Source organism: Drosophila grimshawi, unplaced genomic scaffold, assembly GCF_018153295.1.
Source record: "Drosophila grimshawi isolate 15287-2541.00 unplaced genomic scaffold, ASM1815329v1 contig_1367, whole genome shotgun sequence".
Classification (NCBI taxonomy): Eukaryota; Metazoa; Arthropoda; class Insecta; order Diptera; family Drosophilidae; genus Drosophila; species Drosophila grimshawi.
In genome coordinates this window covers 6,413,450-6,433,616 of record NW_025062889.1, presented here as the reverse complement: position 1 = coordinate 6,433,616, position 20,167 = coordinate 6,413,450, and the positions used below count along the sequence as shown (strand labels likewise).

General features: G+C 38.7%; 1 protein-coding gene across 2 annotated transcripts in view; it reads right to left on the bottom strand.

The window, feature by feature from the left end:
- Positions 1 to 20,167, bottom strand: part of LOC6559056 (low-density lipoprotein receptor-related protein 1) — a 55,063-nt gene that overhangs the window by 17,057 nt on the left and 17,839 nt on the right. For both annotated transcript variants that reach the window (XM_032735185.1, XM_001985886.2), the window contains exon 2: positions 2,674 to 2,787. In XM_032735185.1, coding sequence (XP_032591076.1) covers positions 2,674 to 2,787 — 114 coding nt within the window. The remainder of the gene's footprint in view (positions 1 to 2,673; positions 2,788 to 20,167) is intronic.

Here is a 20,167-nt window from a genome sequence, read left to right as displayed (position 1 = left end):
TTGCGATGGCTGCGTGGGATGGGATAAGGTGGCAAATAAGCCAGAATCTGGTGACATTTCAAAAAGTTTCAAGTACTTTTGCGAATGGATGTTTAGCGTACAAAATATTTGCAGATTCACTTCAAATCAAGCAAGTAAAAGCTTTTAGTGACAATTTTTTTTGCATTAAATTTACGTAATATTTATGAGTTGTACTACGACTGAGAAGTGAAGATTGTCTGCATTAAATTCGACTCGATTTCTATTTTAACAAATGCCTTTTGAACTTTTGATGTAATTTCTACAAATTTACACTCTTCAATATATGCAGCATTGTTACAAAAAATGGCAGTTGCGAACAACACTTTTTGTTTCATGGCTGTGACAATATTAAAAAAAAATGCAAATTGTCACGACAATATATATTTTGTGAAAATAAATGGAAGACAAAAGAATTCAAATAACGCGCCGCTGCTGCTCTACGAGTTTGGTTTTCCGAAATCAAAGGCAGCTAGACAGCAGCAAAATTCACGCGCGGCCATAACCATAAAAACCACGTTGGCGACACATGGGACGGTCGACAAAAAATGTTTGGTGTTTGGTGTTTGGCTGCCAAGAGGTTAAACTCTAGAAGCAGACAGACAAACCGTCCGAACGACAGACCGAACGACCATTGCCAGACCCAATCGTGTGTCAATTTCCATGCGGTGGGAGGAAAGTGCCTCCACTTGGAAACAGAGGGCGGCTATTGTTTTAGCCTTAACTGGTGCTGGTGCTTGTGCTGGGTGTAATACTTAATAAGCCCAAGGGCATGCAGATGTTTCGCATACATTTGAGATTTTTATTTTATTTGATACGATGGGGTGGCAAAATGGCAACAAGAAAAAAAGAATTAACAAGTAAGAACGACTATCTTTGGCAGGCCAAAGATCACATACCCTTACCAATGTCTATATACATTTAATTTTCAGTTCGGAGTTGAACATAATATTATATAAATTAGGTTATTTTTCTAAATGATGATTGCTTGTATGTTGTTTCACGTCTAGCTTGGAATTCTATATACTACTTCTATGTTATTCCGTGGCATGTATGTCTCGGTCTCTCAACATAGAATAAATCGATTCGATTCGTTACAAACTTCAGATCAAAGTTATAATACTCTTTACAATGGTATACATATAAAGAGGAAAAATCAAAAAAGTCACAAGAGTTGACCAGGGAGTGCATTGAACCAAATGGATGGCGACTTTGATACTAGAAATGGACGCTAGCATCAACTTAACCAACTTGACACACGAAAAATATGTGAAAACAAGTAGAATCGCTGAGAAGTAACCTTTCTCGAAAATAAGAGTGCAGCTCTTTACTTTAAACTAACAGAATATTGTGAAGTCTAGACCAATGAAAATTATGAAAATAAATACAATTTTGATCATGGTTTGGAATGTTTTAAGTTAAAGTTAATTTACAAAATATCGCATTAGAAGTCGGTTCTTATTAAAAAAAAAACTCTGTACAAATGCCTTGGAGGTACGTGGGATCTCTTTATACATACTGTATAATAACAAATAACGCTGCTAAAATGTGTCGACTTCTTAATTTAGCCTGAAGCATTAAAAAGTTAACTAAAATGAAAAACTGACCATAAATTCAATAGAGACGAGAAAACATTTAATAAACGAGTGCAAATCCCAATTCAAATGAAAACTTTTCAGCTTTGCTGGCAGTTTAAATGCGATATATCAAGAGGCGTACTCTTATATATATATATATATATATATATGTGCATATGTTTTCTGTGTGTGTGTGTGTGGGTGGGTGGTTGTGTGTCTGTATATAGCTGCAGTCAGAAAGCTTTAATTGAAATTGCGTGGATGGGACAATAACAGAGCGAGTAGTGCAAGAGATAGTGAAGAGTGTGAAAAAGCATGAGGACGCACTGGCTGCCACATTTATTATAATCTGTTGCATTAATATTTGCCGACAATTTGTCGTCAGAGTCGTCGTCTGTTTGTTGGTATTGTGTCTGCTGTGTGTGTTCTGTTACTCTGTGCTCGATTCTTGTTGTTGCCACCATAAAAATGCTATGATATAAAATGAAATTAAAAATGCCAACAGAGAGAGAAAGATACAGTCCAAGTTTTGCAGCTATCCGACAGTGTGCTGGCAATTGTTGCAGTGTATCCCATCCCTCGGGGCTGTTTGGTTCTTGTTGTCAACGTTGCCATTTCTCAGTTCTCGAATTTTGCTGTTGGTTTTTATTGGCATACAGCGAAAATGTCTACACATTAATTTAGTGGGTTGATGTCGTCGGCTGGCTGGCATCGAATTAAACTTAAAGCACAATGGAAAATGGAAATGGAAATGCATTTCCCAGAGTTCACCGTTAAAGAGTATGCAAACCAAACGGAAATTTTAAATGCCCCCACAATGGGCTGAGTGCACCGAGTGTGGCGGGGGTGGGGGCGGGGCAGCAAGCAACATGAGCCACTAATTGCATTTTGTGCTTTTCGGTAGCGGCTTTTACGCATTTTGCGGCGTTGGCCACTAGTACCTGTCATTAGGCGTAGCCAGCCAAAAAACGTGTACAACCAAACAGTCAAACCAATAATATAGCAATCAACGGCAAATGGGTAACATCAAAAACAGCAGTAGTTGGATGGGAGGTAGTTGCACTAGGGATATGCTCACCACAATCGCTGCTCTCATCAGAACCATCCTTACAGTCCGGTTTGGAATCGCATTTCAAGCGCATTGGTATGCAAGTGCCATCGTTGCATGTGAAATGTGATGGCAGGCATGGACCTGAAATCGACCAGAAGAAAATAAGAGAACGTTATAACTATGCCCATCAACTTGTGTGTCATGTTAAATAGATTCACATGAGACAGTTTTCAAATAGCCCAAAATTAAAACGAAAATGCTTATACATTAAATGAATTGAGTGTAGCTAAAGTAAATGTTTAGTAATAAGTAATGCAACAGCCATTAAAATTGTTTACTATAGTATTATATTATATTAAATATAAGCTGATTACGTGGCAAATAAATCGATGATGCATGACTGCGTTGCATGAATGCAACGACAGCAAGTGAACACAACAATTATGTTTCCAGTAAGTACCTAATATTTGTGCCTGATTACACAAATATTACAATACGCATTCGTGCTTAGCCATTCGTGATTATGCACAAGTTCTTGCAAATATCAATATAAATATATATATATATATATATTTCTATGTATATGGACACGACTTGTGCTGGCAAGTGTATCTATATATATGCCAAGTGAGAGCTATAGATACAAATGTTTCGTCTAACTACTACCCAAAAAACCAAATTTCATATTTATGCAGTTTGTAGCCAGTTGTTGCCCAGTAGCTAGCTGTAGCCTTTTGTACGTGCCCACAATTAAAATTAACATAAATAGCAGCAGCAACAAATTTCACCATTGTTGTTGTTCTTGCTTTTGTTCCCATTTGATTGTGGATTGTGGCAGCAACTGGCGACGATGCTGCCAACGTTTCGTGTACGTGACTTTGGTACATTGCATCATTAGTTTGGATCCATTCTGGCCCAGCATTGGCCTGTGCGTCTGGTAAACAATAAAAACTAATTTAAATTTGCTTAACGCATAAATAAAAGGTGTCAAAGTGTTTTCGGCTTTCTGATAACTTTTCAGAACAGCTTGGCCTGGGTGATAAGCTGCCGCTGCCGTTGCCGTTGCAACTGGGCCTTTTCACAAACAAACTGGGCTCAAGCAAACAATCACACACACACACACACACACTCACACTCACTCACACTCACATTAGAAAACTGTTTACACAGCCGCCAGTTGTCAAGCTGGTGAATTACGCATAAAAGCACTGTGTGCCAGCAATGAGAACAACATATAGATCCAAGCATGTCACTAAAGCACTTAACATTCTGCACAATTGTCGTGCTGCTGGGTTGCATTTGTGCTACCTGGGCCGGGAGGACGAAGACGTATCAACCACGTCCGGCCGTGCAGCAGAGGATGCAAACAAAGGATCTGCGCCATCAAAATGAGGATCTCTTGAACCTAGACGATGATAATGATGATGATGATGATAATGTCGATGATGAGCAAGATGAGGCGGCAGAGATCGAACAGGATGAGAATGATTTGGAACAGTTGGATGACGCCGACGTTGCTGAGCTTAACAACATGATGAAGGACATAGAGAAGGAAGAGGAACACGATGAGGGACGTGCCGCCAATGGTCGCAGACGCAGGCGTACGAACAGACAACGCCGCAACAGAAATGGCTCGAAGAGGCGACGCAACAGAAATGGCTCGAAGAAGCGAACCAACAGAAATGGCTCAAAAAGCCGACAGGGCAATAGGCGCAACAACAATAGGCGTGGCCAGCGCAAAGGTAACAGGCGCATTCACGTTGGTATCAACAGCAATATTCGACTAAATGGCACAACGCCTCCGATGCCTGAGAACCCTGAGATCCCTGAATAAAATGCAACCGAAGTCATTTCAATGCGAAGCCACAGGCATATGTAACGTATCCACCACATCAACAATAAACCTCAATAAATATAAAACAATAAACTTGAGAAAACCCACAGAATTCTTCTATATATAACCTTAACTTTGTCTTTCAATTTCAAGGTTTACTTAAACATAAATAATTAAGTTGGTGACTAAGTGCTTTTGTAAGTAATTTAACTTAGATAATATCCACATGTCACTTCAAGGAATGTGTACCCAAGGAGTATAATATTTATAACAGTTAGCGATCCTTTTATTGGAAATCGAACTGAAGGTAGATATAAACATTATTACACAATTTGTAAATGGGCTGTGTCTGATTTATTTTGCACATGTAAGTTTTTTTGCTTTATCTATCTGCTACACACATACCGAGAGCAACCAAATAGCGCACGTTTTCTGAACTCGCATTACTGTAGCACACTTTTTGGCGCAACCGTTTCTCATGCTCCCCACATAGGTGGCGCTTTTATTTTTTATTGTTATTAACGCACCTGTAAAGTTTTATGGACGACTTTGTTGTTATTGTTGTTTGTGGCTTTGTATTCGTATGCTTGTGCGAACAGTTAAGAGTAATAGTAACAACAGAAATATGAAAGAAAAAAATAACCAAGGACATGTATATATATATATATACATATAGCATCATAAATTGTACGCTTTTGTCCGCAATGCGTACTAGTTTCGTTTTTGTTGTTATTGTTTAACATCAGCACTCCCGCACAATTTATTACAGCATTACAATTACATTCGGCGACTTGGCGCCAATGTGAATAAGTTGAACGCCATTTTGATTTAGTTTTCAAGGCTTGAATGCTTTTTATTGCCATGAGCATGTGTGCATTGTCACAAAGCCAAATAGTCTAGCATATTACCAAATATTTGGCCACATTAAACAATACGGCTAATGGTTTAGTTGCATCTTGTAAATGGGACTCAAAATCTTGGCACTCTTTGCAGTCAGCAATCAAATGCGGTCGGTCTTTGTGCTCTGAATACTTAAATCTGCTCCGGCCCCTGCCATTAACCTTGCGTAGATTTGCACTCAATTTCAGTTTATTTTACTTTCAGATCATCGTTTGCCTAGTCTGGCAGATGAGTTTGCTTACCTGCCCAGTCGGTTATCCAGAGTCTTTTCCGTGCTTTCGCTATCAGTTTCTGCACAATTTCAACAAGCTCTTGCAATGAGTTCATTACTCTTGGAAAGCATCTTTATTCTGTATTTAAACATAGCTTTTTCCTATTTTCTTAACACGAAATTACGTGGCATATCTGATGGAATTAGTTTTAAATTCTTGCCATTAAATGCAGTTTCTATCGATTTAGTTGCGAAACTGTTTCGCAGAACACACTTTACTTGACATTGTTTGCACTCTACCTGTAGCCAATTTTCGACTCTCCACTGTCTGCTGTTGGCATTTGGTCAGCAGCAATTTTGTGGGTGGCCATTATGCGGGTGTTGTGTCTGCGTCTCCATGGGGCAAGAATATACCGTGTGGATTGTCTGTGCAGTGGATGGTCATGGTCCCAACTTTCCACTGACATTTGCCAAATCAAATAGAAATTTTAATTGACTCTTGCTACAGTTATGTATAGTCTGTGTGTGTTTGTGTTTGCCCGTTTGTGTTAGCCATTTTAATTTGATATGCTTTAGACTGGTTGTCACATTGTCGCCAAGTGTTTTCTCATATACGACATCCTGTTACTTGTTATTTCTCTCCTTTTTTTTGTTACTTTGATGTAACTTTAACATGGCATGAAATAAACCAACTTTCGCCTTAGCTGAGCATCGCTTGTTTTGCCATCCACACCCGGCCCGACACCGAAAGCGGGTTAAGCGCCTTTGGGCACGACTCCGGGAGTCGCACATTTGCATCCGCAGCTGCCACTGTTGCGAATTATGTGCGCACACGGAAGTGCGGCAGTATCAGGAGAGACAAGAGGGTCACATCAGCAGAAACACAGTAAAACTAACAGAAACAGAAGCAGAAGCAGAATCAGAATCAGAACCAGAGCAGAGTTGAGTTCTGGTTCACGCTGTTTGTTGTTTGTCAACAACTTGGCACGTTTTTTGGGTCAAAGAGATGCGACTGTGTTCCCAATCCCTCCCACCCGCGCCGCTGCTGCACTTTTTAGCATAGCTTTTCACTTAATTAGCGCGCTGAGTGACGCGATAACAGTTAACGCTACGTGCACCCCTAGCATATGCAACGCTTTTTTAGTTCGCGTTTAAAACGATGTCTCAAAAATACAAAAGAGGAGAGTTTGTTTTTCTCCTTTTTTTATTATTTTGAAAGTGAAACATAGCAATTTTATTTTTGGTACATTTGAGGTATTTTCGAAGTTGTGTCGTGCATTTGAAAAATGGTTACTGGGTTAATCGCCATTTTTGCTTGCACTTTGTATATTTCATGAGCGCTTAATGCACAAAAGGAATTCTTAGACGCACTGGAAATTATAGCCCAAAAACGAGACTGGAATTTCTACAATTGCGTTACGAAATTCTCACTTGAAATTCACATCACATAACAAGAAGAGCAACAGAAGAGTGAACAGTCAACAAAAGACGATAAACCCAATATATAAATTATTGATTATCATTCACATTTGATTCATTATATTTATATCCACAACCCTCTATACACTTGATTTGCACTGATTAAGCGTTTAAAAACTTTAGTCGAGAGTAACGGCAGCTGCCTTAACCAAGCGTACAAATATGACGACTTCCGGTGGCGTTCTAACTTCCTTGCAGTATGAATGCAATTTCATTTACATCGGTCACACGGTTACCATTCTCAGTTACCCTCTACGTATGTAATTTAATGGACTGACGTGCGCATAATGAGCGTGATTGACATAAATGTACTTTAAATGTACAAGGAACGGGACGTTGCGAAGAATCTCTCTGACTGACAGCTAACGTATATATCCAGACCGAAGCTGGACCTGTGGGAGGCACATTGAATGCCTTGAAAGAGCGGATTGTTGGCAGGAGTGTGGAGTCAGGAGTTTTGCCCGGATGTGCGCACATAGCCACACAGATGGGTTTGCCGTTTGCTCGGTATGTTGTCTGGCCGTATGTTTTGTGCACTTAAATCAAGTTTATTAAGTGAACTTGCAAAAGGGTTGGAAATTGTTGGATGTTGACTGTGCGCCACTCAAAGAAAAAAAAAAAGAAAAAAGGAAGCTAAATCACTTTAAAACTCTCGCCACAAAAGTTGCAATGCTTTTTGTTTATTAATTTTAATTGTTTTAATACAAAACAAGCTGCAGTAAGCCATCTACATGGAAACAAAAACAGAACAAAGTTGTTGAAGGTTTTTGTTTTTAATAATAAAAGGTTGAGTCCGCAGGCAAATGTGGCTGAAAAAATATGTATATATATTTTAAAAGAGCCTCCATATTTGAGTAAACTCCCAGGGCAGAGAGCGGATACAGAACTAGACCGGTGAAATTTCCCATGGGCCGACATGAGTTGTATACATTTTTAACAATCCTTGTCCAAGTTTTTGCCATGGTAAATATATTTTATGCCTTTTAGTCGTACAGAAATAGAGTTTATGTAACCATGACCCTTGGTAAACTAAATGGATTGAAGTGGACGATATAAGTATATTTAAATTTTAAGATCATATTGTAATATTATGATTTTTGTATATCAATTATTTCAATATTGATATCACTAAGTATATAAATTAATGTATTTGCCACTCAAAGTAAAATTAATAAAAATATTAGATTAGTTGAGTTTTTAACTACTATAACTAATATCCATAATTCAAATGGACAATAAGAGCAATATCTTAATTGTGGCTTAATAGCATATCAATTTGTTTAACTACTTATTTGTTAGTATCAACAAATTTTAGGAGTATATTAGTTTTTTATGTTATTTTGCGAAACTTTGTTTTCAGCACTTCATCTTTAGAGCATAGACTCGCACACACACCCACTGACATATTCGGTGCTCAAACTGAGATGTTCTTTTGCGCCTTGGATGGACCATAAAAAGTTGCAGCATCATCATAGCTTCTTGTTTTTGTTTTCTACACTCAATGTTTGCCCCAGTGAGAAAAAGTTGTTCTATGCATTTCTTGCTGGCAACAACTTTATGGCAAATATTTAAGTGCGGACCGAATTTTTATTGCTCATTGCTTGTGTTTGTGTAGCCAAACACAAAAAGTTGCATTAATGATACGCCACGACGCTCAACACCTTTTTGGGCTACTTACTTGCCTAGCTCATCCAAAGACGTACAACTATATTAAATTTTAATCATTCTTATCGGGGCTGTAGTAGCAACAAACTGACTAGTGCATGGAACTAGCTCGCATGCCGAAACATATCCTTCCTTTTGTTGGTTTTGCTGAGACGCTTGGCACTTGACATCAGATGTGAGTGAGACGTGCTACGGCTCCCACTTCAAGAGCCATGCCAAGAAACCATAAAAAGTCCGTTCGGCCATACAACTTTAATCTGCATATATACTCTATATATGTTGATTGCAACAAGACCCGGCAGGCGGTGATGGGGCGGGGCGGCAAACAAAACTTTTATTCACAGCATAATTTTGCCGTCTGCAAACTTTTGCCTTCGCTTGCCCGCCGGTTATTGTTGAGTTTTGGTTTGAGTTTTGCCTGTCAATAATTTAAAGCATTCACTATATCGTCCTGCTCCTGGGGCGTGCTGTGAGAATTTCCTTCATAAATGTTTATAAATAAAAATTTTAGCCAGTTATCTCTGTTGATGCCTCTGTTGTTGCAACTGCATTTGTGGCAACTTCTAACGTTCCACGAGGGCTGCTTTACAAACATAGGTAAATGGCTGTAGTCCAATTTATTAACTTGTATGACAAAGGTGTATGTATTCATCTTAACCCATAAGCAAACATGATATGAAAATGTAACAAGTGAAATTCTACAGTAATATTATTAGTTTTCTATATGGATTTGAAAACTTTTCTAGCTAGCCTCGCTTGTGACTTAGTCAACACGCTTCAGTCTCATCAATCTTTTTCGGCTGACAATTTATGTAGCTGTTGCTGCCACATCAGTGCTTCCAAAAATGCAGCGAACAAGACTTAAATGTTTTTTGCATTGATATCACCATTGCTATCCGAGAACTATATTTATTTAGCTTTCACTGGCTGCTGCAAGGGGATTTTTCACTTCTTTTTTTTTAGATTGAAGCTGTCTGCCATTGTCATGTCGTACAATGCATTTGCGGCGCTGTAAAACCATCATTCGATGATTCTCACTCGATATAGCTTATCGTTTTTGTTTAAAAGTCTCGCCCAGAACGATGCTAACTTTAAGAATCTGCCATGGGTTGGCATGTTCAATAAATATCTCATGCAGAAGACATATGTCAAGTGTTAAGGGTCTGTCGTTTGCCTAGCTGAAGCGCTTTATTGGCTTGTTTAGCTATTTGTGTTGTGTTATCGGTTGAGATTGCTTTCGTGGTTATCCACGGCATATACACAATGTGTGTTGAGTCAGCTGATTTCACACACACACACACACACACATACGACGTGTTGTAAAAAGAATAGTCTACAAAATATTTAACACTTCTTTTCTACAACTACTGCATTTTTCAAAATCAGTTAATTAAGGTTATTTTCAGTATACAAGAACATATATTCATCAGAGTATATTCAAAGTACTTGTAGTACATGTGTCTATTAAGTATACGCCACATTTCTACACAGTATAATGGTGGTTACTTATACACACGAACACACCCAGCTTCAGTAAGTAGTTCACAGCTTAGTTGACAGCCACACATCTGTTGCGCACAGGAGATCCACAACGTTCTCTGCTTTTTCCTCATTGCTTTCAGAATTCATTTCCTGCCTGCTAACTGTTTTATATGTGCACATATAATCCCCCTCTTTTGAAGTAGCTAACTCAGCTCACTGTTGTGTTGACTTAGCTTTGGGCTTTGGGCTTTGTGCGATAAACAACCTGCCCCAGCCTTTAAAGCCACCCTCACGCAAACTGGTAGCACCTCATAATTCTTGTGGGTCTTTAAGTGGCTTAAATACTAGGATTCATAACTGGGGCAACTCTTTCGCACACTTAAATGGATTTACATGTCACCCATTTTGATCGACTTTTGAAATTGTCTTGTCAATCCACAAGTTGCACACATACCACACCACACACACACACACACACACTCCCATAGCATACTTTTATGAGCCACAAAAATGCTTCAAATTATTGCGCAAAATGGGAAAAGTCAAGAGGGAATTGCTGGGGCTTGGAGATTTTGGATGAAGAAAAAAACTTTGCCAACTCTGGAACGCATATTTTAAGTGCCAAGTTTTGAATTGTGGGCGTCGAGTGTGCCAAAATGTAAGGAAATTGTTGCAGCTTCTACTGCTGCTATTTGCCATTTGCTATTTTCCTGCAGCTACTTCAAGCAATAAAAGCAAGGGAGCAGCTAGGACACACCAGACGGCAGACAGCATAGACAGACACAGAGGGCAGATAACAGCCGGCATTCCAAGAAGCAAGAAGAAACAGCAGCAACAGAGGCAGCAACTGCAGAGGCAGAGGCAGCAACTGCAGAGGCAGAGGCAGCAACAGCAACTACCAAAGTAAATAAAAAATTATTGCAAAACTTTGTGCAATAAACGAAAAAGTAAGACATTCTGCAAAGTTCTCGACGTCGACGTCGATGTTGGCGGCGAAGCATGAAAAACGCACTAAAATAGTTACAGCTACAACAACAACAAGAACAATAACACCAACGACAGCATATTATTGCACTACTGAAATATTCAAGTTGTATAGCATATTTTTGTATAGTTCCCCCTCACCATACACACACACTGCACACTGCACACATTGTTGTGTAATCAACGCAGGTACGGTAAACTATACAGGCTCAACTACCCCAACACAACAACGTCAATAAGCTGCCGTTTGGATTTAAGGCGAAGTTAAGCGGCCTATGCTTACTCACTTGCTGACTCTCTCTCAGGCTATGTGACATAACAGAGGGCAGACTCCATAAGTTCAACTGCCAACAGGCAACACTTCCGTTTCCGTTACGTTTTACGCACGTGACAACAACATAAAGACAATGGGAATAAATACATAATTTCTGGATTGAACAAGGAGAGTGCTCAGAATTATACAATATTAAATGCTAAAAAGCTAAAGTGAACTCGACTAGGAGAGTGGCACAAAAAGACTATACAGTTTTAAAGTTATAAAACTTTATATGCGATATCCTTTTATTCTTTTTACCCATTCTTAATGCGTTCAGGGTATTAAATCCAATTAAAGAATACAAATATTAAATATTGAATTATTTAAATAACTAGATTTGGTGCACGAAGTTGTAAGTTGGCTATTTTTCAGCATTTGTCTCTATTGCAAGCCCACTGTGCCCAGCAGTAGTTACTAGCACTGGAGTTATTAGAAGGCGTAGCTGCTATCAAAAAGCTATAAAAGTGAATGCCAGAGCTAAGTCGCAATTTAGGTGTACGGTCATGTCCCGCAGTCAAACTAGCTGAGAAGAGATGCGAAATGTCAGTCAGTTGTCAGTCAGTGCCTGGCTCAATTAGCCCCGCAAATGCCAACGATGGGGGCGAGAGAAGGCTGGGGTTTATGGGTCAGATTAGATATTTACGGAATGCGAGAAGCAACCAAATCGTTGTGAATAAGTTGCACTTAACCCTGCCCCGTTTTCATTAGCTAAGTGCCAGCAGGCTGAATTGAATTTGGACTCGTTCCGTACTCGATTTTAATTATTTTCATTTTTCATAGGCGTATATTCTGCTCAATTTCTTTTTTTATTCCCATTTTGTTGTATTTTTTATTTACTGACTACATTAAGTGCTTTATTGTATATCAAGTAGAATAAATCACAAGCACGCTCAACAACTGACACAATGGGATAATTGAATGAAATTGAAATGAGCTGTTTGAAGATGTTATTTAGAAGCCTAAATGGAGATGTCTGCCATGATACAGCTCGCAGCATAATGGGAGCAATGAGTTTTATGGCTGACGTCAAATGCAATTTGGAATGCAGAGTATATGGTTACATATATACATTTATATATATATATATATACTTTAACAAGTTTTGGGGCGCGTTGAAACATTTATCATGGCTGTGAGTGCAAACAAAATTGTCAACAAACCTTAGGGGCCAGTTTGGGATCATTATAAAAATATTACCGCACAGCGTAACACAAACAGTGGAGCTACTGGAATAATGGTGAAAACGTGACCACAAGAGGCGCCAAGGCATTGAATGATTACGACGACGACTTCGACGACTTAAAGCACCGCCAAGTTGGCCAATTGTGGGCCAGAAAGTTTTTGGCGCCCAAAGGATTGAGTTTGAGTTGAGATAAGGTGTCTGCTGCTTAGTCGCCAAACAGGGCAGCGATTCTTCTGGTCTAGTAGGGGGCCAGGTAGTTAACTGTCAGTTACAAAAGTGCTCTGGCAAACCGCAGAGTATCCACAGCTGCACTTGACAGTCCACTCACTGGCAGCACACAATTTCAAACTCTATCTCCCTCTGTCTCTCCTCACTTTCTCTCTCTCTCTCTCTATATATGGATATGGAGCGGATGCTCGTCTGTCGTGGCGCGAACACATAGCAGCTTTAAAGCTCAGCCAACGTTACTCATTAAAAACAACAGTCAGTTGACGTTGACTCGTCCACCTGCCTGCGACTGACTTACTACCTCAGCAGAGATGCTGCTGCTCCTGTTTCCATGTTTGCTTAGCAGCAAAGGCAGAAGAAAAAAGCGCACACACAGTCCACGTAATTGAATCACCCTCGAGAACGTATTAAAACCATCCAAACAGACGGAGCGCGCGCTCTCGTATCGAGGCACGTTGTCTGACTCGACTCGACTGGGCTGCGACGGTTGCGGTTTGTCCTTCAAACAAAATGACCGATACCAGGGCTTAACTGTCTGCCACGCCCCCGCCCCCCTTCTCTTGTGTTAGTTTTTTCTTATATACACTGACAACCTGGCCTACTCGTTATGACATGCCGTTTGGCAGGTGGTGTAATGAAGTCTTACAAAGCTAAATGTGAACTACTAATTTTTAATAAATTCAATCGAAATTTATAAAGAACTCACTTAACATATTAAATATTCAGTGTTGGAAAAAATAAGCTATATCTATATGGAAAAAGAATTCGAAATTTCAACACATAAAAAAAGCGACACGCTAAATATTATTATGATATATAAAATTGTGAATTCGTTAATAATTTAGATTTGTAGACTTATAAATGAATGCGAATACTGTACTAGCTGAGGGTCTTTGCTGCTATTCCACTTTTATATAAGTTAGCTTAAGTTGATCCCAAAGTGCAGAGCTTTATAGACTTTTCCCAATAAAATTGCCAAGTTCTGATCGCGAATGATATTGACAGATAATTAATATATGATTATATATATATAAGCGTATACATTATTCGGTACGGATGTGCTATTAGTTTAGTTCTTGTTCTCTTACTTGTTTTGTAATTCAACAACATGTCGTTTTGGCCATAGTAGTCGTTGTCCACGTTCTCAACGTCGCGACGCGTTGCTGGTCTGCAGCTGAACAGGTTCAGCAGCAAAGCAAGCACCAACAAAGAAATCACGTCTGATAAATATATATATATATATATATATGTATTATATATATATAGCCATATATGGTACTTGTGTCTTGTCTTGATTCCAGCGCTTGACTCTCTTATCATTTGTGTGAAATGTCTGCACTGAAAAACTGTTTGCATTGAATGCAGCTGCCTTTGCTTGGCTTGCCTTGCCTTACCCCTTCAATGTTTGGGGAGTGGCGAATTGCCAAAAGGGTTAGCAACATTAAGCAAACTAGCAACTAGCTGCAACGTTCTCAGCTCTCTTCGCCTTTGTCATTTCTGAATGCAAGAAATTTGATGCCAGCCGCTTGTTAAGCCGTTTGCCTTTGGCTTTTCCTTATGCCGTTGCGACTCTGCAAGCTGCATGCTGCAAGTTCGTCTTCGCCTTTGCCTTTGATTTGCCCTACCTTTCGCTCTGCCTGCCTATCTGTCTGTTGGTCAGATCTGGTCTTGGCCTGGTCTCCAGCTGGACCATGTTCTGCGGTTGCCTGAAACCGTGTATTTGCAATTTTGTTGCAGCAGCTTCGATTGGCTTTTTTGCTCATTTCTTTTTGGTTTTTTTTTTCCTTGTGTTCTTTACAATTGCAAAGCGTTTCCCACATTAAGATTTTTTCTTTGTTATATTCCACTTGCAGCACAAACTCATCCGTTGCACCTTTGTGCATAAAGTTCAATGAAGCACAATGTAATTGCAACTGTTCAGCAAATCATTGAGAACTCTTCGAGGCAAGACACTTGACTAATTACGATCGCAGCGGTGGTGAGTTGATCTTTAAATACATATCTTAACTTTGATCTTACTTGCATATTATTAAGACACATTGAGGTACAGTTTGCCTGTTAATATTTTTAAAGATTCTCACGAATTTTTCTCGAAACGAAAATGAGTTGAACTCTCGATTCGAAAACATTTATAAACACTGTATCAACACTGTACACTGCTAAAAAGTGATTTAACTTGGGTTCAAAACTCTTATACATCATTAATCAAGTACTTGCCTTAAATTTTAATTATATTAAAGATATTAAATAATCATTTTTACTTCACAATGTGCCTCAGTAATTTAAGCACTTCCTGTTCGTCTTTTATCGTTTGCCATATGTTCAGCAACAGCTGAAAACAAAAACAACAAGAATCACAAACCTTTTGGTCATTTCCAAAACGCTTAGTATCCTGACCCCTGTTTCCCAGTCTCCGCACAATGACAGTTTCTTGTGTTATTTATGAACTCTGAGCGAGTTCGCCGCCCCCAAGACACAAGTTTCAACTTACGATAAAGGCACACATTCACACACACACACACACACACAGAAATACACGTGCACATACACACTTTTACTTGTATACCAAATGCCCACACGGGCAAATCAACACCTGCCAGTGGGTTAAAACTTTGAACCTGAACTCGAACCCATAGTCGAACAAGAACCCATAGTCAGACCCACACACACATACGCACAATCCCTGTAAACTAATCTGCTCAACTAATCTCATTGGAAATCAATCTAAAATAAATCGAACGATTGGACAAACATGTTCTACGTGCCGGACAAACCTGTGACTGCTCACATTATAATGTGATTTGAGCTGTAAATGTGCAATAATTTATTCAAATTCCCAAAAGTATTGCCGCGCTGCCTCAGTTGTCCCAGTCCCAGTCCCCCAGTAATTCAGCAGATAGCACATGCCATTAATATTTACACACTCAACACAACACAACACAACAAAACAAAACATAGTCATGCATAAGTATTTGTATTTATATTGGTATTCGTAGCTATATCTTTTGGGCTATGCCATTAACTTTTGAGTAGTCGTTTCTTTTTGGCCTGCAGTCGTTTTTAACTCCACAGACTGCGTGGGTTGCCTTTGGTTGCCTTCTTATGGAACTTTGAAAGTCGTTAACCGGCAGCACCAGCAGCAGAACACTTTTGATACCTTCCCATACTTCGGAGCGTGTGTTTGGGTATCGGTGTTGAGAAACTAGTTTAGACAGATTTCTTGGTCGCCGTTTACCTGCCTCGTTAAGCATCCGACAAATAAACAAAGCAACAACAAAAAAAACTGTAATACAAATGTCGGGTGACAAGTTTTGTGCCTCGCCAAATTGCATATTTAAAAAATTCGGCATATTGGGTGTGACATTTAATTTAGCTACTGAACTGAGGCTATCCACGAAAGTTACTCAAAATAAATAATTATATTATAAAATAATCTAGATTGCATAGTATTTGAGTGATTTATATGTATTGAATTTGAAGTACTTGGGGAATTTTTTTCGGGTAAATAAAAACATTGTAGTATTATGGCAACAAAGCGAATTCATTGTTCTTGAAAGGCATTTTGTGCTTATTTTTCTTGGGCTGTTTGCTCGGATGAGCGCAAATTAACCTTGACAGATTAGATAGAAACGATAGATAGAAACGATCCGTGCGCCAGTGGCACCAAATGTTTTGCAGCGAAGCAAAATGTTTACAAATAAATGTTTATTTTTTCCCTTCCTTTATTCTGTTATTGCTAGTTAATGGCTATACCCGGCCATGAAGTTATGATTAAATGAGTTATATTACATATATTTCTGATTGGTGGATCAATTTAGTTTTTATAGTTTTTAGTCGTTTGTATATTATGTTTATTTATGTCTGAGCAATTTTTAATTAGCAGATATATCTCATTTGAACTAAATTCCAGACTATATATATGTCAATCAAATTGAAATATTACATACTTTTGTTGCTTTCATTTAACAGCCTTTCTTGGGGTATCTTTGAGTCGATCAGGTGCCCTTACTTTATTTTCTAGAACAGAATTTAACCTATCACCCGGTTGATTGAGCTGCGTTGGGGTTTGTTTAGCGTGCCTTGTGATTTGTTGATATGCATTTAATTGGAGCCTCGATACTGGGTTGAATTTAGTCATTTGTGATGCAGTTTTATGTGCCTAAAGCACGATCATCTACAGTGACTTTATGATGCATGCAAATTGGGTCTACGCGTTGCGGACAATCGAATCTCTGCTCAATTTGTGCGTCATTTTGAGGATTATGTTTTTGCTTGACTGCCAATATATGTGTGATTTGTTTTTGTTTGGCCCCGTCAATGTTCATAACATAATCACGTACATATAGGAAAGACGGACAGTAGCGTCTGCCAAAAACACACGTACAGAGTTGTATATTAGTTATAAATACGTATTTTTGCAGGCTGGACACAATATTTTAGGCACATTATTGCGATTCGCTATGCTTCACTTCCAATTAACAGCTCTTAAATATGTAATTATATTTTTGCTTTTATTCATTTGAGTTTTACTTTGTGTGTTACATTTTATGAATATTAATAATTGTATTATTTTTGTATCTTTTGTAGATTATGTAACGTATTTGAATTTACACGTTATATGCAAGTTTACAAATTTGCTTTGAAGTTTGCTTCATGTAATTCAGAAATAGAAAATAAAATCTGTTATTTATTTGTAAATGCCTACCAAGTTTTTGTTCTTATTTTATTAATTTTCTTAGTTCTCTTTTTTGTCAGTAAAATGTTTATATTATGTGTGATGACAAACTTAACACATTTCAAAGAATTCTAATTTTAGTCGACTGATGTTCTCTTTTACTTATTTTTTCCATATTATTTCTGCTTTAATATTAATTTGATTTTTTTTTGCGCGTAAGCTTTGTTGCAAATATATTTTCGTCTTAATTTATGTTTTCTTTTCTTATCTTCTTTTGGTTTCGTTTGACGTCGATTTTATTAAGAATTTTGCATTTGCTTTATTTTTGTTATTATTTCTGCCGCATATTAATCATATATCTGTATGATACAGCAGTTATCAGTTAGCGACAACATAAAAGAATATAAAAACTAATTGGAAATAAATCATATTCATAATTCAGACAGCTAATCTTTAGCCGTCGATACTCACAGTTTTATGACATTCTCATGTACACACTTTCCTAACAACTATCATAAATATTTATGTAGCAATTTGAGCTCATTGTAGCAACCCACACTGACATCCATATGGCCCCCATGTGACATATGTTAATGTCTCGATTTCCCGAGTCTACGCATTGTTTGTCTCCCTCATTGCTGAGTTATTCATTTTGCTGCACCAATTGCGATCGACCTTCTTATCGTGATTGAAAAAACTTGGAAGCATCGATTTCAAAACTGAATGGCTGCCTCAATTGATGTGTGTGCTCTGCATAACTTTAGCCACGAAAGCGGCACAGCTGTTGAGAAACTCTCAATGTTCTCGCTGTTGTTGTTGTTTTTGTGTGCGTGTTTGCTTATGTTGCTCGATACCTTTCAAAAACATAAACATCAATGGGAACAACAGCTGGCAAAGGGGGAATTACACTTAAGCCGCTCAACGCGTCGCACATCAAAAACTCAATCAATGAATATAAAACTCCCGGTAGCTACTCTTCAATTGAAGCCATTCTGCTATCGCAGATTGCTTTTTATTTTAGCAGCAGCTTCGTGCACTTCACAAATTCATTTGGATTGCACTCACTCCACGCAATTAATGGATGCTTGCCGTGGGTCTCAATTGGGGATTGAGTTTGTGGCAACAAAAGTGTGCAACAAATTAAATTCACTATTTCTAACTGTAATTGACATTGTTTTTCTAGATTCCGTTGCTTTTGTTGTTGTTATTGCTATGGTTGTTGCCGTTGCTGTTGCTGTTGCTTTGCCACATTTATTTGTAAGCGCTAGAAAATTGCGCATCTTGAAGATTTGCAGCTTCAAGGGATTTTTGTGTTTACCGAATGATTTAGCAGCATTTGACAAGCACTCGGCGTTGGGGCTATTAAACTGCCAAAGTGTTCCATCACTCAACGGCTGCAGCAACAACAAAGCCCATATAGTGGAAAAGCATTGGTTTTTCTCTTATTATTATTGTTGTTGTTGTTATTTGTTTTTGTTGACTTTGACCCCTCGAATGGCCTGTTTACTTAAGCTTCAAATTACGGTTAAATTGTTTTTACGCCGCTCTGCCACCGTTACTGAGCATAGATCTATAAAGAAAACTTTTCACGAAATTCAGCTCTGGAAATATATCGAAAAAAATGGTGTTTCTTGAGATAAATTTTGATTTGAGTCGAAGTTTAAATGCGCTGCACACATTTGAGGGGTTATCATATTTGGCCAAGGAGTAGTTGAATCTTTGTGAAATAAAATAGTATTCAGTTTTTGATTATATCTCCATTCCATTTTTCATGCTTCGTCCGTTATTACTCTTCGCAATATTAAAAGCTCATATTAATGTTCTTTTCATTCGCGCTTCTAGAGTGCCCTTATGAACACTTGGCGTTTCCTGTCATATCCAAAGAAACTTCATTAGTAATTGGAGCGCATTTTAACAACAACTACAATTTTAGCACATCATTTACTTGAAACAGTTTTGAGATACCGAGCACAACCAAATCACAAGCATCCGACATCCCCTGGTTTCCGTACATCCGCTTAAGCCCCACCTCGCCGCGCTTCAATTGCCAGCCTTGTTGCCCTACGCTACAGCCTTATTGTCTGGGTCTGCCATCAATAATTTATGCATTCAACCATCAATCACTTTGTGCTGCTTAACGTTAAGAGAACTGTGAACTGAACTGAGTGCTGAGAATACTTCATCGCCGGCATCGAAGTCGCCCCTGCCCCTATCGTCATAGAAGCAAAACAAACCCAAGTCCATTGAAAGAAACGGAGGCAAAACTAACTAAAATCACTGAACTGTGTGGATGCGCGCAAGGAAGAGAGTCTGCAAGGCGGGACAAGGCGTAAATTGGTTCGGATTGGGGGACTATGCTATGCCATAATACCAGACCACACCAGACCAGACCAGACCAGTAACCGACGAGCCAAGTAGACATTTCATTTCAATTGCCGAGACGCTGTGAAAATAATACGCCAAACTTTCGAGGCAAAAGATTGAGCGAAGGATGGATAAACCAACTGACGCACTGGGCGCATATTTTATGTATTTTACTTCATTATACACTTTGACAAGGATAG